Source organism: Sycon ciliatum, chromosome 12 (genome assembly GCF_964019385.1).
Source record: "Sycon ciliatum chromosome 12, ocSycCili1.1, whole genome shotgun sequence".
Classification (NCBI taxonomy): domain Eukaryota; kingdom Metazoa; phylum Porifera; class Calcarea; order Leucosolenida; family Sycettidae; genus Sycon; species Sycon ciliatum.
The window spans coordinates 9,165,383-9,186,237 of NC_088654.1; the positions used below are offsets into that span (position 1 = coordinate 9,165,383).

Here is a 20,855-nt window from a genome sequence, read left to right on the forward strand (position 1 = left end):
CTGTCTGGACGTATTGTTGAAAAAATATAAGCACAGTCTCCAACATAAGCACGGGATAGAGGGGTGTTGAAGAAATACAAGCACAGCACTCATGATAGAGAATATACTGCAAGCTTGCCACAGGTGACTTTACACAGCACAGACATTACTCACCCATAGTACAGATTGTAGTGTTGAATGTGGTACTACGTGGATCGTGTGGCATCATATCTGTTCCCAACCTCAAACGACTTGGTAGACCTTCAATCCATGCGTGATTGCCGTTGAGCGATTGAGAAACAAACTTCATTAAGGACGCGCCTTGTGAAATGCCTGGCAAAATCATGCGGTGTTCTAGGCACGTTGACCGTGCCTGCTCGTAGTTCTGCGGACCAGCCCAGAATGCTACCAGTCTGTTCATTGGATCAATTTGCCACTGATCTGCGTGGATAGACAGTCAAAATGATAGGAAGCCAGTAGAGTCAGAGGGTTGGGTTTCTCTTCAAAATCAAGTTCTTCGATTCAACTCCACAGCTTCAGTAAGCCCACTCTGGCGCTCCCCCCCCCCCTCCCCTGCATCAATTGATTCACTACCATCACCCCCCCCCCCCCCCCCCGTTATTCCCCAACCCACGCCCCATCACCACCCTCTCCAGCCACCCTGCCCACCCCCAACCCCACCGTCACCACCCCTCTGCACCATCACCACCCTATCCCCACAAGCACCACCCTCCACCCCGTTTTGAAAGTCCCATGAGCGGTTGTCTTAGACAGGTTGCACTGTAAATGCAATGGTGTTCGTGAGAACTTAGAAAGGCTGTCTTCGTACTTACTAGTGGTTGTACAGATGACAAGATCGATTAGGCCGGGAACCCTGCTTGCCAGGGCAGTCAATTGTCGGATGCAGCCTTGAAAGTCAGGATTCTCAAGATGGGTGGAGTCGCCTACCCATTCCTGTCCTTTCGTGCTGCTGCATAAGCTCCGTTTATGATGATCATTTCGTTCGGACTCGATAAGAGGTCCGACGGCCGTCAGATACGTGGTGGAAGACTGACAAAACAATTGTACTGCAAATTTGGAAAAGAAAAAGATGGGGCATTCGCATTAGGGAATATCATTGCAATTCATCGGCTTAGAAATGTGACAATTGAAACTTAGCGCATAAAAACGAGCGTTCCATAAAATTCATAATTTATAGGGCCCAACGTTATTACTTTTCCTTTCCATAACCATAACAAATTGCATATTGTTTTCACTTAGGTCTATCTTCAGGCATAGGTTCCATCCAATATGCCACCGCCCACGTGCTGTGCAGCATCTGGTGGTTCTGTGGTATTCAGTAAAAATAAAAAAATTAAAAAATAGGTATTTGAAATGAAACTTTTGCCAGGGGTTCAGCAGAAGGCATTGCTTTTCAAACAGGATTGGGCGAAAGGATTTGGGTGCACTGATATGATAGAATCATTCAAGTATTGTCCCCAGGTTCTCTAGGCCATAACTTGCAAAATTATAAACATTTGAGCACTCTGGCATGGCACGTTCGGGTCTGGCTTAAATCTGGCTTTGGAAAATTTAGTTTTCATTGCCAGCAGGTTCGGCCTCGTGTTCTCGGCGCTGCGCTGATGAGTCCACAAAGGACGAAACAGTTCTGTCCGCAGTTTGAGTAACATTTGCAAGAATTATTTGGGCAAGATTTGACCTCAGGCAAAGAGAAGTAGGTCCAAAAGGTGGTGAGTCTCAAATCTTGTCCAGTATCTTGCTAATTAGAAAAAAATGAATGGAGCAGAAAAGAAAAAGGACCAAGGAACTACAAGTCATGCTATATTGTCCACGGACCCCGCCAGTTACTAAACAGTCGGCTCATGCTATGATATTGCACAACACTGACTCATGGCACTGACATTGTACAACTAACTGGCTAACAACTCTAGCCCTTTAATTGATCTTCGCATCTTTGAGCTACACAAGTTGTGTGGAATGTTGCTTTGCGTCCGTACATAGTGGCTTAAACGTATTGTCCAATGGTTTTGCCAGTATCATCAATAACATGCACGCACAGCTACCAACGTCCTGCACAGCTGAGACTCTCAGCTCGTAGCTGTCTAAGTTGCGCTCACCTTCCCCTCCATGTCATTATATAACTTTAGAACCTTCTAAGTTGGTACTTTGTTGGAGTATGCATCCAAGATGTGCCAGAGGTGTTAGCCAGTTGCTTGTAGAATGCCAGTACCGTCCGTGTCATGAAATGTTATCGCACGACCTGATTGCTTAGTAATTGATGGTATTAGTAGTTCTTGGTTTTTTCTTTTATATGCGTCTCAGGGCGACAACATACTCCACTCATTCCACATGGGTGACGTCATCGGTAAAGGAGGGAGCTTGAGTGTAGTTTAAGCTGTATATTTGGGACAGGTCTGTTTCACGGAAAATCCAATACTCGTTCCTCGGTACGCACTTGATGGCCGGGAGAAGTAAATTTACAGCCCCCGGCGTGAGACTGAGCTGCCTATACGGTATGACACTAAAGAATTCAAATAACTTCAAGAAAAATTCATTTCGCATTGTTAAACCTCACAAGGTTTCCTTTTTCGAATTAAAGTTTCGTGAAATTTCATCCTCACCAAAAGTTCAAACTTTAGCATTGCTAAAGGTCGCTAGTAATTCTCTTTCTTTACCCATTGTTAAAAATCAAGCCGGATACAAATCTCTTTCATTCCTTGGTATTGAAAGCTTTAATGTGATTCCCGAATACATCCGCACCAATCCTATTCCCAATTCTTTCCTCTTGGACACCCTGTCAAAAGACCTTAGGGTCTGTTGGGAATGCCCAAGTAAAAATAATAATATACAATTCTTACCCTTGACTTGACACAGAACGTGAGCGGGTTGGTTGTTCTTCTGGGTGCAGGCTTGAACAGAGGAACAAGCGTCCCAAAATTTGTATTTGCCTCCCGCCAGCCACACAGTGCCCTCAGAGGTGAGCATTTTCTTGTTTTTGCAACTTCGGACTGCCTTATCGCCCGGCAACTCCGCTCCTTGCTCAGCGCATGCGCGCTCTGCACTGAAATAGTCCATTTTTTCATTGGTAGGTCGGTAGAGATATATGTGTGTGTCGTTGCAGAATTCTACCCCTGAAACAGAACCAGAGATGGTGGACAAGCCAATATACATCCTTAGTGGTCGGGCTTCATTCTCAAGGATGTAAATATACGTCCTTAGCGTTGAAAGGGTTAAGCAAAGTCCTTTATTAGACCATGCGTGGTACACATAACAAAGAAAGTATTGTAATTAATCGATGAGCCGACAACAGTTTCAAATTTGCGATCCAAAGGAAGATTTAGATCGACATAATATTATGTTGTGGCCTGATTGTAAAATGTGATAACGATGTGGGAGCAGTCAAGAGCAGAGCTCTGTGCTTGGACATATGTTGGCACGAAGAACTGCAGTAATCAATCTGGGGCAATAATAATAATGTTGCTGCTTTCTTAGTCAACCTTCACCAGGGTATTTTAGCAGGTCGGGTAGAAAACACATGCCTCTCCAACCCCCCAAAAATTCTTTAAATTCTCACAGTACTAAGCAAGTTATCGGTCCTTAGTTTGCCGGCCATACATGTACATAACAAGTTTGCTTGGGTCCGTGAGTGGACACATTTGGGTTGATTGTGCTGCTTCTGTATTCTCGGCTGTAACCCCTCGTTCCGTATCTTGCTCTGGTCAACGTAGTTTAACCGCACTTTTTGGTTTTCCTGAAATTCAAATGATGCTCAGTCCCCCGAGAAAACTGCTGTAGATGGTGGATGAGGTCAATTCAATTAAATAATACGCAAGAGATGTTATTTTCGACAAAGTTAGAGAAAGGATGCAGGCATACATTGTACATTGCGATCAGAGAAAAACGATGTACTTTTTCCCCTCCTATCCGTATGTGGAGGGAATGGGCGAGGAAAAAAAGTTGGAAGAAAGTATTGACTGATACCACCAGGAATCGAACCAGGGATCTTCGCTTGAGGCCAGCGATTATCTGGTCACTGAGCTATGGCGTAGCTATCATCCGAGCAGCGACCGTTCAACCCTTTCTTCAGACGTACCGTATTTCAACCATTGTAAGTCGCGCTCCTATTTCGAGGTCTATGTCATTTGACTCATCTTTTCGATATACTCACTTCAGTCGTGATCATGCTCGATTGTAGGTCACTCCCCCTTGGCTGGTCCTGAAGTTGAGTGTAAAAGGGTGCGACTTATATCGGGGAAATACTTCTGTCTCCATGCCTGCAACCACGATCTGCAAAACAAATCACCCGCCTGTGCAATTTCGGGCCATACGGCACAACATGTAAGTCCATGTGACCAACACAAACCAACCTCTACTTGTTGCAGAAAATCACTGTCTGCTTTCACCTGTACATGTATACACATCATGCTTACTAGTGCAGGATGGTACTGAACTCAGCTGGCCGTCGTGAGTGCATTTTGGCCTAGCGTCACCCGCCAGCAAGTAACCAGGTGAGCAAGAGTACTGGGCAGAGCCGGGGAAGACGACCATGTCACGTTGGCTTGCTCCGTTGACAATCGATGGCACGGGGCAAGTAGTAACTGTACAATGGATGAACACAACACGGCGAGCATGCACAAGCAAGTCGTCAATGAACTAGACAATATATTGGAACGTGTGTGGAACGAAAAGGAGTTAAACAAGAGCGAATACACCGTACACATACAGGAATATGTGTTTAAATACGGTTGTACTGCTGAGCTCCTACCTTGCAATGGATATTTTAATTCACCACACCTGCGGACATATGCCTTGCAACCGAGATCTCACATGCCCCCCCCCCCCCCGCCTTGTCCGTGGGATTACAGATTTTACCCCGTACTCCGTACGCATAGCTTATCATGGTCCTGTATCGCACCTTCAGTTCAGTGGTTGTGGTACAATCAACTCCAAGCCTATTATGCACTACACTCCGTACACACAGCTTCAAGCGTTCTCGCACTGCACCTACTTCTGTTCCTGGCGAATTCAGTGGGCGTAGAACGATCCAGTCCGATCTCTTTTTTTTTCATTTCTAAGTCACCACCGATTACAACCCTGAAGTATAGAGTTGTGTTCAACAACGGAAAGCACTGCTTGCACACTCTATTAGATGTGGACTGCATTTCCGTTGAAGGTATGTGCTGCCTTAGGAAACTAATCCAAACAAATGGATTACATGTACCGGTGAAAGCGGAAAGTGATTTTGCAACAAGTAGAGAGTTGTCTGTGTCTTATATGAGCTTTGTGCCGTACGGCCTGAACTTACGGACACGGGAGATTTTGTTGCAGGTCGTGTTTGCAGGTATTAAGACAGAACCATGCATCCCTAATTACCACAGAAGAGAATTCTTTTTTACTAGAGGGGGGGGGGGGATTCTCTATTTTATTCCCGTAGCCATGCAGAAGACGTTACTTCAATAACGTCTGGTGCTAGCCAGGGTCCACACAGCTTTAAATTGGTGTCTGTTTGTTTGGTTGTGTGTTTCTGTCATGCCTGGCGCTATCCCATATCTGTTCCATACCGTACCATCAAACACAGCTGGCCACCTACAGCTGGCCTAAATATTCAAATAGGTCTTTCAAACGCAAGATCATAACGTGAAGCATCTTGGAAGAAAGAGTATGAATGCGAAGTGTATGGGGGAATGCATGTAGGGCGATAGTGCGGGTTCGAATCCCAGGTTATAATAATAATAATATTCGCGGGATCCGCGTCGGCATCGCTTGAATGTTCAGAAACACACAAACTAGCCTTCGCATCCGCAGGCCACCACTATGCCTATTAACCTTAGTGGCGAATGCAGACCTCACAAGTGAGTCAGGGGAGAGGAGGTTAGTCTCTCAACCAATCGGGCGTGTAACGGCCCATAACCCTGTAAACTGCATCCTTGTTATTCTCACTCCGAGCTGTGTGTACCCAGTTGACCGTGGGTGTCGGCGCAGTTCAGCACGCGTAAAAAGTCTTTTTACACGCTCCCTGCTACCAGCGCGGGTCTTGAACTCGGGACCTCATGATTCGCAGGCAGGCCTGCAAACCAATCGGCCATATGCGTTGGGAGATGCCTGAAAAAATAGGAGACTTGAAAAATGTATAACATCCTTATGCTCTTTTTGCCTGGGTCATCAAGGCGGTAGACTGTGTCGTATTACTCTCGACCGTACCTGTCCCGTACCTGTCCCGTACCGTTCCATCAAAGATGGCTGGCCGCAATGCATATTTAAATAGGGCTTTCAAATTTTTTAATGCAAGATCATAACGTGAAGCAACTTGGAAGAATTAGTATGTATGCGAAGTGTATCGGGGGATGCATGCAGGGCGATAGTACGGGTTCGAATTTATAAGAATAAAATAACATCTCTATGCTTTTTTGTCTAGGTCATCAAAGCAAAAAAGCATAGCGTAGGGGCCTGAGCTTCCAAGCTCTCTCGTTTATTTATTCCGTTAGTACAAAGACGATTCCTGGTGAGAGTTGTACGAAAACCTGCTTGAATCCTATTTAATCTCTACACTATTTGAAACTCGGATGCTGAGCCAATACTAATGTAGAAAGGAAAAGGACATACCGTATTTCACCGGTTGTAAGTCGACCCCGGTTATAGGTCGACCCCCCGTATCCGGAGGTCTCATTTCTGGTTTTGAAAGTTTTCACCGAACAAAGCACTGCTAACCACTCCCTGCTACTAACACATCAACAGATCATGTAAACATTTCTTATTGGAGGGTATAACGTCCCAAACCTTGAAAAAAGGCCAATAAACAGGCAAAAATGTGTACACATGATGCACTCGTGCATGCAGTGCCGGTATATTTTTGTAAGATACTGATAGTTCCCGGTTATAAGTCGAATCCCGGTTGTAAGTCGACCCACACCCTTTCTCCTTCTATTTTTAGTCGTAAAAGGTCGACTTAAGAACCGGAAAAATGCGACATGGATACGAGTTAAAGGGAACTATCCATCACTGTAACCAGATACAGTCGTCCCTCTAATCCGGCACCTTTTGCTACGGCGTTTTCTGCTGGATTAACGAGGGTGCTGGATTAAGAAATCCTGCCCTCTGACCCGGCCCTACCCAATTGCATGCTTTTATCATACGTCAAAACGCAGGGTTTTTCCGTGTCAACCCAAGTATTTGGTGCACGGCTTTACATTCTCAACTGTTCTCCAGGAATATACACGGTGATAAAGTGATAAAGTAAAACAGAGAACATGTGCTCATGTACTCTTGCACACACACACACACACACACCTGAAAATTGGCAGCACACTACTCCTTGCTGTCAGCGAATTGTGAAAATATAGCAGTCAGGTCTGCAGCAGTGATTGTGGCACCGCAACTCAAGTCAACTGAACTGAACTCTGAACTGACCACGGCACTGACCAGACCGCCGGATTATGAAATCAAACTACGTGCAGTTTAAGCGATTCGTTTCAAAAAGTCACTGCCGGAGGCGGAATTCAAGTGCCGGATTAAGATGTAGGAATCGAACGAAAAGATCGGTTTCGTCAGAAAGTGCGCCGGTTGGCAAGGGTTCCGGATAAACAAGAGCCGGATTAGAGAGGGACGACTGTACTATAATTATACGGTCAGAAAGTGCAAGAACCTTCTGACTGTATATAGTATCTGGTTACAGTGATGGATAGTTACTCCTAACTCGTATCCATAATTATGTCCTATTCCTTTCTACATCTACACTATTTCTTCCTATTCTCATAGTTTAATTGCACAGTGTCTCCACCGTTTTACATTGCATGAATAGCGTATACACAAATGTCGATTCAGCTTATTGATTGCGGTTATCGAATTATTTATCTCACTCCAAGCACTACATGGCTGGGGTAACCAATAACCACTTGTGTGGCGACTGCAGGGTTTTTATAGCTAATAACAATTAGTTGGATACAGTTGTTGGGACAAAGCACTTACTTTTACTGGCACAGATATAGGTGTTGGAACTGGATTGTGTAGAACTAATCGTGTTCCTGCGAGTATTGTACTCTAGGATCTTGTTTTTATTCTGCTTCTTAACCCAAATGTTCTCGATGTTTTCAGTTTGATAGTGTGCGATCCCCTCCTGCCATGAGTAGAGACAAAGTGACAAAGTATCACAGACTATCAATACAGCGCAGACAACGCCCATGAAGAGGCACAGAGCTGCATCCATTCCGGCCACAACAACTAAAACGAGAGTCAGGCGCCAAGCCTGAGGAATCGAGTACGTCCAGTAACCAGTGAATTTCAGTGTTTCTGCTCCAAACAGCCACTGAGGTTGACTAGCTACAGAGCGTACATCAATGGATGCAACAGAGTATTATTGGTAGAAAGCTCCTCATTGAATTGCGCCCAAAAATCACACATTTGAAAAGAGTAAAAAATCTAACTATCTAATTGTTGTATTGCTGGTCATGTTAAAGATCGCTTACTAGTTAGGGAATTGGAAAAGCTCGTAAAAAAAGGAGTCTAATTTCAGTAGTGTGTAGCTCTTGCATGGCTCTAGGTATTCCCCTTCATTCTTATGCAACCTTATTCAACTAAGGGACCATCGCAAAAGTTCGCAGAAGCCCCCGAAACGAAGACCGTTAGTTTCGGGCCTGACCCCCCTCCCTCTCCCCTCAAACGAAACGACAGTCACAATATGGGCTTCATTATTTCACTTGGATGCTCACACATAATAATTATTATAATATACTACACACCAGGGGTTCATAAACCCTATGAACCCCTGCAAGTACCGTAAAGTACCGTTGATCCGCCCCCACGCCATGTCGCTTCCCAGCTGGGTTTTCGGCAGGGGGCGGGAATTAGATCAAGGCTGTCAAGTGCAGTACGATGTACAACAACGTAGAGGATCAGACTCAATGTGCTGGATTGTGCACATTTTGATCCTGGATTGGCAAGTATTGTGTACAGCAGTGCATGCGTCGGTTCAACATCGTATTTCGTTGTATACGCCGAAGTCGCTTCACAAGGAGAAAATCGAAAGGGGCGGGAATTAGAGAGGGGGCGGATCAATGGTACTTTACGGTACTAGTACTAGCAAGAGTCCATTAACCACGCGTTTTATGGACTCGTGGTACTAGACTACACACAGTGTACAGGCAGCCAGCTACGCGACACGAGCAGTTGCATGAATGGACTACGCGTTGTGACAAGCGATCTACGCCGGCTGTGATGGCATGCTAATCTATATCAGCTTCTACATGTCGTCAATACCTTTTTTGAATTGAAGCCCGGTTTGCGATTTTCGACACCAACTCCCTCCCCCCCCCCCCAAACGTATGCTCTTCGTTTCAGGAGCTTCTGCGAACTTTTGCGATGGTCCCTAAAATTTGGCTTGTGAGCAACACTGGCTCACGCTCAATCACGGCTTTTCGAAAATTCATTCCAGAAAAATTCAACTCAAGTGTGAGCCAGTGTTGCTCATGAGCCAAAATTTACTTATGAAGCTGCATGATGGGTCCTACAGGATCTTATTCAGCTGGACAGATTTGTTAACAAAGTCATTGTGTTAGTGGATGCTGTATGGTCAGATTGCTTGCACGGTTGCATGGGTATTCATTGTTTCTACAAAAGTAAAGTGGTGGGAGCGGTTTCTCCAGCCGTGCTGCTACCCACAGTCAACTGGGAACTTGTGGCCAGGCACAAGGGGTACATGGACGCAGCTAATGGGGTCGTTTTCGGCACTTGTGCCATTGGTTGTGAGACTTACCCACTCACCCCACCGTTAGGCGCTGCATCTGCCGCTAGGGTTTATCGGGTGTTAGCGGCCGTCATGAGTTCCCTTCGGGAACGGATACGATAATTTACATTTTTTTTACAAAAGTAAATCATCCCAGATGGTACCGGGTCTGGATTTTGCCAAGGCCAGGTTTTTGTGGCAATGGAATTGTTCTACCAGCGTTAGCACCAGGTCAGCGATGTCTGTATGCCTTTGCCAGTTCACATGCCAAAATGGATCGCTGTGCTTACCTGGAAACACGCATCCTTCTGCATTTCCAGGGCCCAATTTTTTAAAAGCAGATTCATTCCATGTTGTATACACGCTGATTTAGCGGTATCCTTGGTCACCATGTCAGTACTGATGACCAACTTGAAGCCTGGACAAATTTGTTCTTTGGGCGCTGCAGAGGAGAAAGCAAGTAAAAATTGGATTGGCGACATTATTAAAAGTGAACAACGACATGTTACCCCAGAATCCATAGCTTCAAAACCTTTTACTTAGAGCATGGCAAAGGCAAAAAAGGTTGCTCCAGTAACTCTTCTAATGTGAGGCAAATATTGGCTTGAATGCATTTCATTAGTCGCTTGTTCATGTGTGTTGTGGTGCAGCTCGTTTGGAGACCCATTATTCATATGATTGTTCGACCATTTTTGAACATAATTTCAAGGTTCCCTTCAGAATATTTTTCAAGGGCTTTGCACAGTCGATCTACACCGCAAAGGAAGCCTACCTGCAAAATGTGGGCGAAATCAGAGGGGTCGACTTGGCCCACATTGTCTGATATTCTCAGACATGCTCCCCTAAATTTTGAATAATTAGACAAGATTCACAGCATATGTTACCACTACACGTGCATATAATTATACCGAGGGCTGCTACATTCTCACCATCCTTGTCAAATTATTCTAGCTGTATAACTGGTTGTTTTAGTGATTCTTACTATGTGACGACGTTCCACTGATCATAGTCACGAGAAAACATTCTGGCAAATTTTCATTTTAGTACTTGGTCCGCCGAGTTAAAATTGGCGCTTATCTCGTCACTTGGTTTTTCGGTGTTCTGCCTGTGTCACACGGCATGGAACGACCGATTCACCATTCGAACATAACCATTGACCATTGCATCCGACGACATGGTAGCAAAAACCATCACAGAAGTTGTGATCGGTTCGTTTGAGTCTTTTCGATGGAGCTGCCGCCGACGAACACTTCCGTCAGCGCAATAAAACACTGCAACCTCTGCTCGAGTCCGTAAAATTGGTCAGGATGTTGGCATTTCAGAGCGATGGACAATACAGTTTCTGTCTACGTCCAGCTGTCTGATGGCAAGGATTGTTTACCCCGGGGAGGTATAGAAAAGCCGAAAAAGCGCTTTGCGAGCTTGAATTTGAGTGCTTGCACAGCACAGCGCCTAGTTAAAGGCTATCACTAGCAAATCGCTGACGAAGAAACTGCAGCTCATGTCGACATCTCCAGTAAGTGAGGCCAATCCGGCGGACACACTTTGGAGCTCACAGAGGACAGGGCAAAGGAGCTTATCGAAGATAACACCAAGTCCTTAGGGAAACACTCGTCCAAAGCACTTTCAGGAAACTAGCCGAAAAGCCTGGTGCACGGTGTTAGGAATTAGATCCAGACGCACAGGTGACCGGTGCTGCTGTATTATCCCTGCCTGGCTAATACGGAAGTAATACGGACACTTTACCTGATGTATATTTTAGTGTATCTCCGTATGTAAGCGTATGGCGTCTGCTGCATAAAAGCTGCTGCGCATTTCTGTTTTGAGAGATTATATAGCAACGACAAAGCTAACTCGAAGAAGAAGTAGCATCAAGCGGAAGCTATCACTGCGCTGCATCTACAAGCACCAACGGCTCGCTTGGGTGCAGATCAGCAAGTGCGACAAGCGCAAGAGGCGATTTGAACAAAAAAGGACACTGATATGGTGTTGCTTTTTGTCTAAAACAAAGTCGCATTATTGCGACAAAAGGGCTAACACTTACAGCTAACATGCGGGCAGTCTCACTCAGCTTCTGATCGGCAAGGTGACAGGCACGCACTGCCTTGGAGCGTGATTCGAGACGAGGAGAAGTGACACAAGCTATGAAACGTGCAGCAGCTGTCCGGATCGAATTTTTGAGCTCTTCCCCCAGCAACGATAGTAGCGAGGAGGATGTGTAACCTGCTTGAATTTTCGACTGAGTTGCTTACTGACATGTAAATAATCATGTATATAGTGCTTTGTGATCATGGCTTGCTTCAAATATTCGTATTTCCTTCCTGAGAGAAGTGTGAAGATAAGCGCCAATTGTAACTGGGCGGACCAAGTACTCATTTTATACATGGCTATGAGTGCACAATTAGTTTTATTCGGCTAAGTTAGTGCCACATTACTCCAAAATGTGTCAATGTTTGCCAAATAAACCAGATTACGCAACTTTCACATCGTTTTGGTTTTTCGCTAAAACTTTACGCAAACAGATTTCGGCAAAGCCTAAGCCTCCAGCTAGGATTGGTTTCTTTCAAGGGGGTTCGGGACAGTTGGGCCCAAAAATTTAACTTCAGCATCAGCCCAATCTGACATCAGGTTTGAATAGGTACAGTCTTATATTTTCGCTTAGTAACATCAGCTAGGATTGGTTTCTTAACTCGAAATTCTTAATTACTTTGTTGAAACTGAACTGAGTGCCTGCAGCAAGTTCTGACTTCAAATCTCTCGCTTCCTATGACTCTACCATGACAGGCTGGTGTTACTCTCACTGCCCCACTGCCATATCTTGGTGATTGTTTAGGTATCCTAATGTGCGGAATGCTGCATCAGTGGATAAAACCGTTACCTTTGCTGCCACAAATATAGGCGTTTGATTGCCTTTGTGGTCGCCCAACTTGCTTGGTGGTGAAATTGTACGTCAGGAACTTGTTTTTTTTCTGCTTCTTAACCCAAATGTTCTCGACGCCTTGAGTTCGATAGTGTGCGATCCCCTCCTGCCATGAGTAGAGGGCAAAGTGACACAGTAACACCGACTATCAACACAGGGTGGAGCAGGTCTACTCTATACACACAGTGCGGTGTCTGGGAGATGTATTCCCTTACCAGGCAAGGAAAGTGAAGTGTATTCCCCCACCAGCCAAGGCAAGTAAAGTGTACTCCCTCACCAGCCAAGACAAGTACAGAATGAACACCGATGTTCTACTGTTTATGGGAATAATATTATTATTAGCACAGCTATAAGGGGCCGTCTATAATTATCGTTCTCTTACACGAAGAGAAAAAATATGGGTGGGTGGGTAAATGGGTGTTTCTTTCAGAAAGATATTGATATTTGAGACGTCAATGAATTCTCGCTGTCAAGTCAATCTATTCTTCGTTCAAGGGGGTGGGTGGTTGGGGGAGAGTGCGAAATAAACTTTTTCGTTTCGTGAAATTTATCGATAATGCCGGATAGCCCCTTAATGCCAAGGCTTAGTCGTTTTTTTTTCATGAGGAATTTGTATATTTACATAAAATAGAGGCAGCTATTTTCATTATATTTATACCTACGCTTTGGGCCTGAATCTTTGGTTGGAAATAGGTATTTCTGTATCCCGGTAAGCCAAAGATATTAGCATTTTCATTAATTTACCTTTGCGAATGTCAGAGCAAAGACCACTTTTTCAACTGACTTCAGGATGAACACCTCGGTGACTCAATGGACCAAAGGATTGGACAATCATTCTAATGCAATGGCCACAGAGGCTGCATCGCTGAGAAGATCACTTGCAATTGGGAGTCTTTCTGCACTAACATGCCTCCTACAGTATGCAAGGACGACATAGGTGGGAATATAACCTACACCTTTGCTGCTAAACTCGTTGCATATATATTATTCTTACTAGGATGGAGAGCCAAGAATTAAAAATTCACCAATTCACCAGTTCCCCAACAGGCTTGTATTGCTTGTGCTGGACACGAAATGCATAAGTTGTAAACCTCTGGTCCTGTCTCTTACTCGATCCTTATTATTGCTGTGTATGGTGAAAGGACCTTTCTGCTTTTTCGTCCTGACTGGTCTTAATATACTGAGCTTGTATGGGAGATCGGGACCAAACGTATGCTTCCTGGTAGCTCTCTGCTCAAGTGCCACATGAAAGTCACTTCCACATCCTCTCCAAACTGGCCCATCAGACCACACATCAAAATAGCAAGTCAATCATACTTTCGGGCTCTTCCCCCAAACTCCACTGTTGCACTAACTGCTCTGCTCTTGCCGTTTGGTGTCCATCAAGCCGAAAGAGAAATCCATGGGTGTCCCCCCCCCCCAAAACAGGTGGTTTACGAAATAAATTGATTGCTCGAGACGCGATTTCCATGTTCAACCTGTCATCACTCAGTCAGTCTTTATCCTATCCCAAAGAGCTTTGTATCTCTTGAAAGCGAGTCAACAAACTTTCCAGTGAGGTATTGTTTATGGGAATTAGATGTTCATTGACATATACACAGAAGCCTTGCTTGGTAGTTTAACATTTTTTTTGATTTTGACAGCATGTTACAAGGCGAGGCCGCTTAGTGCTCCTGACAAGACCGGGACTCTGCCAACCGGGTTATGGTTGTAGTCAGGAGCACTACGCGTCCTTGCCTTGTAATATGCTGTCCAAATCGAAAAACAAGCTCATTGACGTAGGAAGGAAAGTTTGTAGACTGCTCTATACACTGAGCTGCTCTTGGCAAAACTAAAGCGCTTCTAAACACGTCACCAGGTTCGGGTTCTATGGCGCTCAAACCTGTCTCCACGTGCAAAATGTGATTGCCAATGCTTAGCAATGGCCCCAGCCGTTTGTAGCAATGCTATAATGATTTCAGTTTGTGTTAGAATCCAGTCTGTTGTGTTTGTCTTGGTCACTTGCGACAGCACAAGCGATAGTTGTGGTGCTCACCTGGAAACACGTATTGTCCTGCATGTCCTGGACCCATTTCTTACTCAGCAGATTCATTCCATGTTGACTACACGCTGATACAGCATCATCTTTTTCCACTTTAACAGTACTGAGTACAAACTGGTAGCCTGGGCAGGTTAGTTTTTCTGATGCTGTAGAGGAGAAAGCAAGTAAAACATTGATCAGTCACGCGATTTAATCTGTCCAACTGTCCATTGATACTAAACTTCCGTTGCTTGGGGACATGTGCTTTGGAGATCTGTTCCATCCCTGATATAGATCTTGGATCACTTGTACCATAAAGTAATGCGAGAGCGCCTTACCTTGGTTTTACAAACAGGGAGAGGGAAAGCGTACTATAGAGTGAAAGAAAGCTTGCGCGGAGTTAGAACACTAATGTCGTAAGGTCATACTTAGCAGGTTTTTGTGTGGAGCTCGTGTACGCTCGAAGGTAAATTGAGTACGTATTGACTGCACAGGTTGCAATTTGTGTGAAAGCTTCGTGCCATCAAACCTAAAAACAGGACACCACATCCACAATATGACCGCGAGAGGACGAGATGGTGGGGAGTTCTCGCGGCACTCTACATTAAATTTGTCTTTGCTGAGTCTTAATTGCCATAGCTCCTCGGCTAACACTTCCTTTAAAATCGCTTTCAATTTTTTTTCAGTTGTAGAACATGCGTGAAATGCAATGAACACGAGTATTATCATTTAACCCCTTTACTACGGTAGGGTACTGCCACCGGTTCACTAACAAACTGCAAAATTGGGTCATTTTACTGGAAACACACTGATGGTCACTTAGTTCGTGATGCGCGGAGTAAGAACACTTGTTTTCATTCTGTTCTTTCTCATTCTATTATCATTAGCTGATGGAACACATCACAAAGTGCCGGTGTTGTCATAAACAAAAGTAAAAAACAACAACAACAACGGCTAGGGGCTTTTTCGTACGCAGTACGCGAGAAACGTAGTGCGCCTTGTATAGTTCACTCCCAACATATCTCTCACTGCAGTGGGTCACAGGTTCAGTGGCAGTGGCCGGACCAGTACTTGAATACAAACAAATAAGAAAATGTTGAGTCACCTCCGCCATTACACTGCGCTCTTTAGCCGACTACGCCCTCCTGCACACAACCGTCACCATTGCGAGGACACTTCCGTGGACGATATTGATATACTCCTTCAGACAGCTGTTTCGCTAATACATAGCTCATCAGTGAAGGTAGATGTTGAATGATAAAAAAATAAGAAAATAAGAAAATCTAAGTAAATGGAACTAAATCAAATTGAAGAAATGCCTTAACAGGAAAACACACAGGTACCCCCCCCCCCCCCTAAAACCACACATAATCACAAGCAAACACCCAAAAGTCGGGCACAGAGAAGAAGAACATACCCAAAGGCACACAATGAAAACCTTGGCAAATTAATTCCGTTGTGACTCAGAGTTTCATGAACATACCATAAGTTTCAGAGCATCCCACAGCAATTGTGACCACGAAGAGTAGGGCAAAGTGCTGATTCATAGTTATGGATTTTCCTGCAGTAGTGTGAGAACAATGCCAGAATACGGAGGCATAAAAATATGACTCGAATCGCTCCGCTTCCAAATGAAAGATACGAAATTGAAGAAAATGAACTACATGCTCACATCCTGAACTTCATCATGGGTGTTTGATATTAAATTTTGTTATTATATTCGAACTCGGATGGTGAGTTACTTAAATCCTGGTAAAAAATAAGAAGGACAAAATGCCTTGGAGAAGTGTTGGAGCTAGGTGTCAGGTCGTTGAATGTCTCTTTACTCCCAATCTGTTTTCTGCCATTTTGTCGCACTCGCTGAATGTATATGATCCGGTTACATTGGTGGACAGATAGTCATAAATCGTTCCATGTTGTCCTTCTATCTTTTTTATGTAGTCAGCATTACTTCACTCTACTCGTGACCAATGGCCACAAATACTCAGTTCTCAGACACAGTGCGAGAGAGGGATGAAAGAAAAGAAAGGGAAGGGAAAATTAAATAGGCAGCGGCAAGATGAGTTTCGGGACGTCGTCTCCAACAACGACCGCAGTTGTGACCAGGGTGATTTCACCAACAGCAGGAGCAGCAACATCTTTTTTTTTACAAAATACACAACTCACCGGCAGGCACGTGGGGCTAGCATGGGGTGAGATGGTGCTGGTGGAGCTTGCCATGCTCAACCGACCAGAGGTCTCGGCATCTTCACATGGCAGGTGCACCAAAAAAAGCCATGACTCATGAGTTTCTTGAATATTTATCATATAATGCTCTGTATATTCCTACATATCATATTATCTCTACTAGAAGCTCAGTCTCTTGAAGAAGTCCAGTCTCTACTAATGGCTGCATTTCGAGTGTGAATAGGCGACGGCACCATGCGAGAACTACTCCGGATCCGTAATTGAATGTTTTAAGCATCTCGAATACTACGCTTCAAATGAAAACACCAAGAATAGCTAGCACAACTAAGAAGAATTTAGCGAGGTAAGATTTCATGTCAATTCTTGTTTTTAGGAATAATCCTGGAGTATGACAAACAGACTGTTTTCTCCTCATTCCTGGGTCCATTATAAGAATTATACAACTTTCAGGACAACCTTTTTCGTATTCATGAAAGCAGGTATTGTGAACTTGATTCCACTTCATTTAATTAGAATTACACAAGGGAAAGATTGCAAGCAGTGTCGCAACTCTGAGTTTCACGTAGTACAGCAATCATCAGGCAACTGATGACTCCAAAACGGGCAGCCTGACCATAAGGCGCCGGTCACACATGCATGGCGCTTTTGCGACACCACCAAAGCTGCACCACAAAAGTTGGGATATCCCCGGATCACCATGGATACTGCGCCTGGCGCCACTTGCGCCACGGCGGCAATCTCAAAAGCGCCACAACCAAAAAATTCGTGGCGAAACACAAAAGTGGTAGTGCAACTTTTGCGGCGTTGTCGTTGTTGGATCTCTTGGATCTTGGAAAAATAAGTTTTTCATCTCTCGTCATGAAGTGGACTGCTGACCAAGAGCAACTGCTCCTCTCCCTCTATTTCGAGGTCAAGACACCATGACACCTGAGTCGAGTCCCATCCGACATGGGACTCGACTCAGGCGTCCACCGATGCTCAAGGAGCTTCCGCAAGATTCAAACGAAGAGAAATTGAACAACATGAATATTGAGGCAATCTCCATAGCTCTCCGCAGTCGCTGGTCACGACGTAGTCGGCGATTCTGGGCGTTTCTGCGATCCATACCAGCGCAGGAAAGGAAAGACAACAGTGATAGGAATTAAAAATGAAACAGCCAATTCAGTCAAAATGCAACAAAGCAGGTAACTTCCTGAAGAATTTTGAGGCTACAGTCTTTTTCAGAGAAAAGTTTTACGACACCTGTGGAGACCCGTGAAGCTGCGTGCGTACCAAAGCCTTTGCATGTGTGACCGCCGGCAGAAAAGAGCCGCAAAAGCGCCCACTGCCAGCGTGTTGGAGGCAGCCGCAAAAGCGGTGTCGCCGCCTGCATGTGTGACCGGCGCCTAAGGGGGAGCAAGGTGAGAAATACTGAGGGGAGTTATGGCGAGCGAGTCAACTGCAGCCGAGAAGTCTTTAGACATAGAGCTATGCAGCAGCAACAATTCCGGTTTGAATAAAACAGACTAGAATACTAGTAGAGCTGTAGACTTAAGCGCCAAATCAGCCCAATTACTTCCAAGTACACACATATTCTTTCACTCTTACACACACACACACACACACTCACACACACACACACACACACACACACACACACACATGCACACACACACACACACACACACACACACACACACACACACACACATGCACACACACACACACACACACACACACACACACACACACACACATACACACATCCTCTCTTTTTCTCTCACAGACACACGCGCATGATTGTGTAAGTGTGTGTGGGAGACAGAGAGAGAGAGAATGTGCGTGTGCATGGGCGTGATTTAGAGAATGAGTGCTATGTGTGCGTGTGTGTGTTTGTGTGTGTGTGTGTGTGTGTATGTGTGTGTTTGTGTGTGTATGTGTGTGTGTGTGTATGTGTGTGGGGGGGGGTATGCACGTGTGCGTGCGTGTGTGTGTGTGTGTGTGTGTGTGGGTGTGTGTGTGTGTGTGTGTGTGTGTGGGTATGTGTGTGTGTGTGTGTGTGTGTGTGTGTGTGTGTGTGTGTGTGTGTGTGTGTGTGTGTGCACGTGTGTGTGTGTGTGTGTATGTCCAGTACATGCGCAAACATAGTACATTGTTTTTGTAATTAGCTTTGCATCATTTAAATACGTGACATTCTGCGGGAAAGGCTGGTTTTGCTGGAGTCAGACACTTTAGGAAGTGCGTTGTAAGCGCTGCTCCTCAAACCAAGGCAACTATAATTATATCGCCAGTGGTTCGATGAGGTTATAATTATGCGGAGAGAGAAGGGGGGGGGGGGAGGAGGGAGGCGGGAGGAGGGGGAGGGAGGGGAGGATGAACCGACACACATTCGCCCAACAACGGAAGAACAAACACAGTCGTGAAAATAGGTCCACATACCTTGCTCAATCCAGCGCGCCACCTCCAACGACGTATAGTGCTTTACACGGAGAGACTAAGTTTCCTCCCGTCCCGTGGGTCACTCTGGCTTCGACGATCGAGCTGGGCTATCAGAGCGGGACAAAGTGTAATGCTGTTTTCGACTGCACCGCTAATATTTGTTTCAGATTATTCCTCTTCCCTGCCAAATAACCACAGCACAACAGCAGGCGTGTGGTGTTCGAGACCATAACTGATTAACAAGTAAGTGGTTAGCTGGCAGGAGTGTGTCCATATACAATGCTCTGGTCGGCTTCAGGGTGCCCGTATCTACGCCCTGAGCCAGTGGGGGAGCGAAAAGAGGCCGCTCCAAGGGTGAGAAGTATCTCCAGTGCTATCTTCATGATTTGAGCGGTTCCAGATCAAGCCTAACGCTGCAAGTTATTATAGTGCCAGGCTATGTACGATTGTGATTCAGTGCATATGCGGTGCCCTTGACTCGCTCGGGACGATATAGGGCGTGAAACGTCTACAATCCATCCCTTCAAAAGTCAAGTGGCACCCCAATTGGATCCTCCCTTCAGTTCGCGTACGAGGAATGCGCCCGGAATTGGGACCCGCGGTGTCCGCAAAGGTCGCTTCCGGCCCAAATCGAGCTCTTCCTTGGTGAAGCGTACACAGCTAGCTGCCTGCATCTGGACAACCTGGTGCGGCTGCCACCAGAGTTGCAGACGAATGACACTGATGTGCACAACAGGGAGTTGAACGTAGAACTTTGTAAGGTTAGACTACCACAAAAGGTGTGACGAAGGCGAGATAGGTTTTGGGTGTGGAGACATCCGCGATCCAGTCGATCTACTAGGCCACAGGTTTTTATTTCTTTGCTTCTCGTCACCCGAAAATCTAAAATCGTTTGCGAGAGGTGGAAAAAATAAAAAATGACCGCAAAAAAAGGTTTACATGTACCGTAAAGTACCGCCAGAGCGCCCCACCATCTCATCCTTTCGTGGAGGTGGTGTGCTGTCTGTAGGTCATACGACATGAACCTTGTACACATATAGCACGTTTTGCAGTCAATCCGTACCTTCGAGCGGACACAAGCTCCACCCAAAGACCTGCCAAGTGTGACCTTAGGCTGTGTTTACATGAGAAATTTCAACCCGGGTCGAGTTCAGCCCGGGTTGAAAGTCTGTACGATAGACAAAAGAGGTGAGCGTTTACATGAAGACAGTTGACCCGGGTCAAATACTGATATGCCGCCAAAAGTCCACTTCTACAGTCCTGTGTGGTCACGTGAATCCGTTCGCGCGAAATTTGCATCTGCAGTGCTGTTCAAACCTGGCGCGAGATACGCACAGAAGTACGTTTGTACGATTTTCTTGACCCGGGTTGATTTCAACCCTCCCCTTGGGGGGAGGGTTGAAATCAACCCGGGGCGAAATTTCAACCCGGGTCAAGCGCAATGCGTCATGTAAACGCGCCATTCACTTTGTGCACATGGCGGGTTGAAATCTGACCCGGGTCGAACTCAACCCGGGTTGAAACGCTTCATGTAAACACAGCCTTAGTACACTAAGCTTCTTACATCGTACAAACTTCGTTGCACTCTGCCATACGATTTTCCTTTCTCTGGC

General features: G+C 45.4%; 1 protein-coding gene across 1 annotated transcript; it reads right to left on the bottom strand.

Moving 5' to 3' along the window:
* Window positions 1–145: 145 nt before the first annotated feature.
* Window positions 146–14,797, bottom strand: LOC135827968 (uncharacterized). Its single transcript, XM_065340404.1, has 8 exons — window positions 14,653–14,797; window positions 12,576–12,723; window positions 9,988–10,139; window positions 7,945–8,092; window positions 4,410–4,577; window positions 2,838–3,110; window positions 813–1,046; window positions 146–420 (listed from the first exon to the last, which is right to left on the bottom strand). The coding sequence occupies exons 1-8, from the start codon at window positions 14,707–14,709 to the stop codon at window positions 146–148; spliced, it is 1,455 nt and encodes a 484-aa protein (XP_065196476.1). The 5' UTR covers window positions 14,710–14,797.
* Between the last annotated feature and the right edge of the window lie 6,058 nt (window positions 14,798–20,855).

Excerpts from the sequence above, each read along its gene's own strand:
- LOC135827968 (XM_065340404.1), bottom strand. The coding sequence starts at position 14,709 with ATGAATCTGCTGAGTAAGAAATGGGTCCAGGACATGCAGGACAATACG. Across the intron at positions 8,093-9,987 it reads AGAAGGATGCGTGTTTCCAG|GAGGGGATCGCACACTATCA; the intron begins GTAAGCACAGCG and ends TACTCATGGCAG. Across the intron at positions 421-812 it reads TGTCATCTGTACAACCACTA|ATCAGTGGCAAATTGATCCA; the intron begins GTAAGTACGAAG and ends CTATCCACGCAG.